The sequence below is a fragment of the Lipotes vexillifer genome, unplaced genomic scaffold (assembly GCF_000442215.2).
Source record: "Lipotes vexillifer unplaced genomic scaffold, Lipotes_vexillifer_v1.1 scaffold977, whole genome shotgun sequence".
Taxonomy (NCBI): domain Eukaryota; kingdom Metazoa; phylum Chordata; class Mammalia; order Artiodactyla; family Lipotidae; genus Lipotes; species Lipotes vexillifer.
Genome location: NW_006783088.1, coordinates 356,690 through 363,129, shown reverse-complemented (window position 1 = coordinate 363,129; position 6,440 = coordinate 356,690). Strand labels below are relative to the sequence as shown.

Here is a 6,440-nt window from a genome sequence, read left to right as displayed (position 1 = left end):
CCTGCTGAAATTCAGCTGGTATTAATCTGAACTAGATTATTAGAAGGTGTTAATTTTAATACCCAGGATAACCACAAAAATACCTTTAAAAATATCGTAAAAGAAATAACAAGAGAATTTAAATGGTAAACTAGAAAAATATCTATTTAACACAAAAGAAGGAACGAACGGCGGAGTAGAGGAGGAACAAAAAGGACGTCAGATGTACAGAAACAAAATACCAAAATGGCAGATGTAAATCCTAACTAATCAGTAATTATAATAAATATAAATGGATTAATCACTCTAGTCAGAAAGTAGAAATTGGAAAAATGGATAAAATATATAAGGAGGACTTTCTGACTAAAGTGCTGCTGGGGCAAATTCAAGGTGCATGGAGCCCAGCAGCGTCATCGACAGAGATCAACAGGCTGAGTGGTTGTTTCATTCATAATATCAAACTGTGATTCTTCTTGGGTTAGAGAACTCCAAACTATAAAATAATCCTCTATTTAAATGTATCTCTTTAAACTTGAAGCTACCACCCAATTCCAAAACGAGTGGATGAGCAAACTCGTATTTATCCTCTACCGCAGTCTTCATAATTTTGCAAACTTCAATTATATTTCCTAGAAGCATTCTTTTTTCCAGACTGCAAGAATTCTAACCTTTTCAGTCAATTTTACTGGAAGACTCAGACTACCTTCCACCACCTCAAAAAACCATCCATCTGCCTACTCACTCACACCCCTGTCCATCTGTCTTTCTTCAAGGACATCTCTTGGCTTAATAACTTACCCTCTGAGAGTTGAACACCACTGAAAATGGATCGAACCCATGTCCCCTGCATTATCAGGCGGATTTCTTAACCACTGCACCACCTGGGAAGTCCCACTATGTCAATTCTTGTTCAATCTCCCTACAAAGGCTGGGATCTTTGTTTTGTTCACTTGCATTTCCCGAGCACCTTAGAACCATACCTAGTACGTGGTAGGTATACTCAGTATCTAATAGATGGGGTGACTTAAGATAATATATCCTGATGAATCCTTAAACAACCAAAGGAATGAAATCCTATCAAAGATTTTTTTAACTCTAAAAAATTAGATCTACCACTTATATCATGTTCCTATAGTTATTTACCCCTCAAAGAATTCTAGATTAGTCAAGTTACAGAGAAAATGCACAGCACATCGCTGGTAATTTAGGTTTACTGCCGCTTTTAAAATGTATATAAACTTCCTTAGAATTAAATACATATAACCCATCCCTTTAGCAATCCTCAGGGGGCCTCTGAAACCCTTCTGCCTGGATGAAGGTTTTACTGCAATATGACCACTGACACCCTAGTTCTGCAGATTAGGTGTGAACATCTCAGGTATTTACTACTCTTAACCTAACACACTTCGGAAGCTATCAGCTTCAAAGACAGTTAAGCAATTAGAACCTTTTCAAAGGTTCTCAGTAAAGATCAAGACCAAAATCACTTAGTCTCCTTTTCATCTAAGGGCCTCTTGCATATTAACCATGAGGCAACAGAGTTAACATTTCAGTCTCTTGTCTTTTAATGTTCCGAACATCTCTGGATTTTTTTCTGGCTAATTTCTAGTTTGCACTGTACCTGCTACATTGTTTCTGAGAAAAAGGGGGATTTATTAAAGCAGAAGACTGTACTGCAATAACCCAGCACTGCAGCTCTGCCATATGAAAGACTAGAACCAGGAAATGGAAAGCCATCGAGAGCTCAGGCAGTTACTACCAGCACTGTCTCTAGGGAGCCACTTGCTTTCTCTCTACCTGCTTTGTGTTTCTTTTTCTGCAGACCAACGTTCACTCTTCAGTACACACGTGGCCAAATGTGGCTGGCTCTAGTTCAAAAGACCATCAAGAATTTACTACCCTTTCTGAATAATCTCATCTCCCCTAAAGTGCAGACACACAAACACTGCATACTAGGATTCCTATTCCCAGGCCTGACCTTTCTGATCTTGGTGCAAAATTAACTTGCAATCCAATAAGATCTTTTAAAATAAAGTTTCATTTTACCTGGAGTTCAGCTGTTACATAAATGACACCTAACCCCTCCGGTGGAGTAAGAGAGAGGGGAGAAAGGAGAGGAGGAGGAGGGGCTACCCAGGAACCCTAACCTTTTGCAGTCACAGGAGTTCTGAGCTATAGAGAGAAGCTGATTGCTAGGGTAATGGGGTAAACACCACCAACTAAAAGAATTTTTTTAATGCATGCTAAAATGTGTATTCTAAAACAGTACTTAAAGATGCATTAAATATAGCTAAGAAGACAACGAACTTATGACCGGATCGGTCCTTAAAGAGTCTCACACACACCACCACCCACACACCCACCCAGCAGCTGAGAAGTTAAATGACCTGCACAAAGCTAGCTCATAAGGTTCAGTGCCTGAATCAGACCTCCAGGCTCCTGACTACTGAACCAGTAACCTCCTCCATCCTGCCAGAAAAGCTTTCCTTCCTGGAGCACAAATTCTTACAAAGATGGTGGCCTTACCAAGGGGCATAATGGAGAGGTATTTGCCTCGAAACTTGCTGGTGATTTTGATTTCCTGACGCAATGTCCAGCCATTTTTGGACTCAGCGTGATGTGCAGCCGCAGGGGGATGATGACTCACCTTGAAGAAATCAGTGGTTCAAATTAAAAGGAAGAAAGGAGAAAAAAAAGATACTGCCTATTAACTGGTGATAAACACCCCAAATTCACACTTGACATTTTTACACCCATAGGAGTAGATGAATACCAGGGCCTCCAGTGTTGAAGTCCTGAAGGAAAAGAAGGCAGTTTGGGATGACGGGGTCTGGAATTTCTGCAAACGTTAACACCCAGGGGTTATCAACCAAAGAAATCATCCCTTTCTTCAAGAAGGAAACGTGTCACAGTCCTGAGGCTCCTTTACCTGCTCACAGAGGGATCGGTACCCATTCTCCTCTAATCGGTCTAGCTCAAAGGTCTCTCCAAGGAGTGGGTTGAATGGCTTGCTGGTACGGAAGACAGTAGTGGAGTAGGAGGACACGGTGAAAGCTGCAACATAACAGAGCTGTTCTAGAGAGTTCTCACACTTTGCAGCTCGGTCTAACAGCTCATGGTATTCCAGATCTTCAGTAAGGCGCTGAAGCATGGATAAGGGCTCATTAAAGTTTACCTGTCAGGAAAAGAGAAGATATAAAAACTTTGTCCACACATCCAAATGAGACAATTTCTTTCTTTCCTTTTCTTTTTGCAGTCGGAGAGAGACACATATCGAGATGTCAAGATGACAAAACAAATCACTGGGACAAGAAGAGGCCTTTGCTCAGTAGAGCAACTCCAAGATCTAGCCTGAAAGCAGCCCATTCTCCTCGGTCAACTGTTCATGTCAATGAGTGGTGGAAATTCCATTTTCATTTATTTCACTAACTGGAAGCACTCTGAGATGGGAACCATGCCTCTTCTGCTTACCACTGCCTATCCAAGAGCCACTGATGCCTGGCCCATGAGAAACTGTCATCAAATAGGTACTGAATGAATGAATAAAAGGGGAAATGGACTTCAGCACAAGTATATGCAGAGAAGGAGTTAGGTATTTAACATTTTTGAGGGAGGAAAGAAAGGGTAGTAAATTCTAAGTGCAGTCGTGTCCTGACTAGGGGAAAAAACATTACAGTAGTTAGCTTCCACTCCCAGACTAGACCACTGCTGAGTCTCAGTTCAGTTCTACATCAGGCCAGGATTCTGCTTTCTTCTCTGAGGCTGGACAGTTGTGTTTCTGCAGCTGGAGTATTCATGCTGGGGGCTAAGAGAAGGCTCTGAATGCTTCTACCTTTCAAGTTTTAGAGCCAACTTAGGGCACTCAGCCACAGGATGGAGCAAGTGTGTGTCTGTGTACCTCTGTCGGGCAGAAGATGTCCATTCGTGCCACAGATATTTATTGAGCCCTCATGTGTGCCAGACCCTATACAACTCAGCGGGTATAGAGAAGTGAACAAAAGAGACATTGTCCCCTCATCCCCCAAAGAATGAGCTTCTAAGTTGACTGTCTGGAATTTATGATGACTTTACTACTTTAAAAACTTACTATAAAAAGAGGTTAGGTTCCCAGGCTAGTCCATAAAGCTTATTTAACCAGCAATACAGCTAAATAAGCCTGAATATCACTAGCCTGAGTTGAGTCCAAAGACGAGAGGAAGGAAGAAAAAAATGTCCTTTGTATTGAATGGAGCTGACCTGAAGCAAAATTTCAGTTAATAAAAAAAACAAAAACAACACTTTTCTTTCCTACAGTCCTACCTCTTTTTATTTTTCTGCATTTTTATCCAACCTTCTACCCCCAATCTCGGAGTCACATACTACCTTAATGCTTACTGCCCTCCCAATTATGAAACATCTTGTAATTTCCACTATAACAAACTTTGGAAACAAAGTATAAAGGAAAACATCTACTTGAAATACCATCACCCAAAGATAACCACTATTAATAGTTTCATATTTGTTTCTATGCATTTATACATTAAAAAAAGATATATATACTAGAGCCTGCTTTTTCTGAGAAATATACTAAGCATTTCTCTGTAAAAATTTCCCAAGGGGGAAGTAGGATCTACCCTGCCTCAGCTAAAAACAGTGTACCACACTCCAAAGCCATGCTGTCCACACAGAGTAAAGCACTATGATAAGAAAAATGCACACCGAGGGGAAACGGCTAGACAGAACTCAAATCCTCAAGTGTCTTTTTAAAAGACGGTACTTATTAACTATGCCAACAAAATCTCTCCGTGGCAGAACTGCAGGCGACATGCAGTAACATTTCCATACATTTCGAGGAAAATGAGACAGGTGATGTGCTCCGCTGGTGGCTACAGGACAGATGAGCACCACCTGGGCCTAGAATCAGTATATCCTTACTTAGCCCATCACCGCTTATCACACACACACAGCCCTGCCCCCCAACAGCTGTTCCAGGAACCACAGTTTCTCTGAAAGGGCCAAGCTTTTTATACTGGTCATTTTACCCCTCAGAGGGCTAACAGGGAAACTAACAAATCTGAGAATTTACAGTGGAAAGAAACAGGGCATTAGTTATATGGCTGATGGAGAGCTGGGCAGCATAACATGACAGCCCGGAGATTAGCAGCGGCAGGAAGCCATAACTGCTGACAGGCAGGAGGAACAAAGAGCAGCAGTGGTATTACCGCAGCGCAGAGGCCAGAGACGTGCGCAGAAGCTAAAGCCTCAGGGGGGCCTGTCCAGTGGAAACTAGAGCCACACAGCTGCTGCCAGAGCATTGCCCAAGAGAATGTAGCCGGGGCGGGGAGTGCCCTGGGGTTTCTCCCATCCTCCCGCTCCAAACTCCTTCTGGTGCCTTGCACTGGTGGAGCCCAGCCAGAGTCAGCAGGCATGGAAGCCTGAGAAACACAGCCTGGAGGGATCAGCTTTCCTGTGACACAGCACAGAGCAGGGCAAGGGTGAGGACTAGATCCACAGGCCAACAAGTACTGGACTGCACATTCCTTGTAACGATGTCAACAAGGAAATGATGGTAAAGTAGGACAGAGAGGTCACCTGGACTCAGAGCCTATCTCTAAGCAGGAACTGCATTTCTGAGGCTGCAATGACTTGCCTTTCCAGCCTACCTCTCCACCACTTCCTTCAAGGCACTAGGCAAAGAAGCGGGGCTTCTTCTCAGGCCCCTAGTCAACCACTTATTTTATGCTTCTCTAGTGTGCTTACTCATGGCCTTTTCCTGTCTGGAGGTCAACATTTTTCTAACAGAAATCCTATGCACTTACATACAAATCTATTTGTTTTCCAAGACTCAGTTAACTAATTACTTTAACATCTGCTGAATGATATATATGTGCCAGGCACTGGCTAAGCATCAAGGATATAAAGACCAGTCTCGGGCTTCCCTGGTGGCGCAGTGCTTGAGAGTCCGCCTGCCGATGCAGGAGACGCGGGTTCGTGCCCCGTTTCGGGAGGATCCCATGTGCCGCGGAGCGGCTGGGCCCGTGAGCCATGGCCGCTGAGCCTGCGCGTCCGGAGCCTGTGCTCCGCAAATGGGAGAGGCCACAACAGTGAGAGGCCCGCATAACGCAAGAAAAAAAAAAAAAAAAGACCAGTCTCTGCCCGTGAAGAACAGTCTATGGAAAGAAACCACTCACTGGTCCATCAGCCCCAAGAGGCTAGGAGAATGCTGTCTGCATGCCGTGCAACCGGCTATGGGCGGAGCCTGCACCCATCCCCCACTCTCCATTCTTCCCTTCTTCTACAAGTGGTTGAATCCCCAATTTTTAACTAGGTCATGCCACCAAGAACAGAAGTCTTCATTTCTAGTCTCCTCTCCAGCTAGCTGAGGCCATATAAGTTCTAGCCAAAGAGATTGAAGGGAAAATGGTTCATGATATTTCCAGGAAGCACCCTTAAAAGGCAAGACATGCCCTTCTCCTCTTTCC

General features: G+C 43.6%; 1 protein-coding gene across 1 annotated transcript in view; it reads right to left on the bottom strand.

The window, feature by feature from the left end:
• OSBP (oxysterol binding protein) overlaps nt 1-6,440 on the bottom strand; it is a 33,474-nt gene that overhangs the window by 9,635 nt on the left and 17,399 nt on the right. Inside the window, exons 8-9 of the mRNA XM_007455678.1 lie at nt 2,909-3,154; nt 2,506-2,626 (exon numbers count right to left, since the gene is read on the bottom strand). Of these exons, the coding sequence (XP_007455740.1) occupies nt 2,506-2,626; nt 2,909-3,154 (367 nt within the window). The remainder of the gene's footprint in view (nt 1-2,505; nt 2,627-2,908; nt 3,155-6,440) is intronic.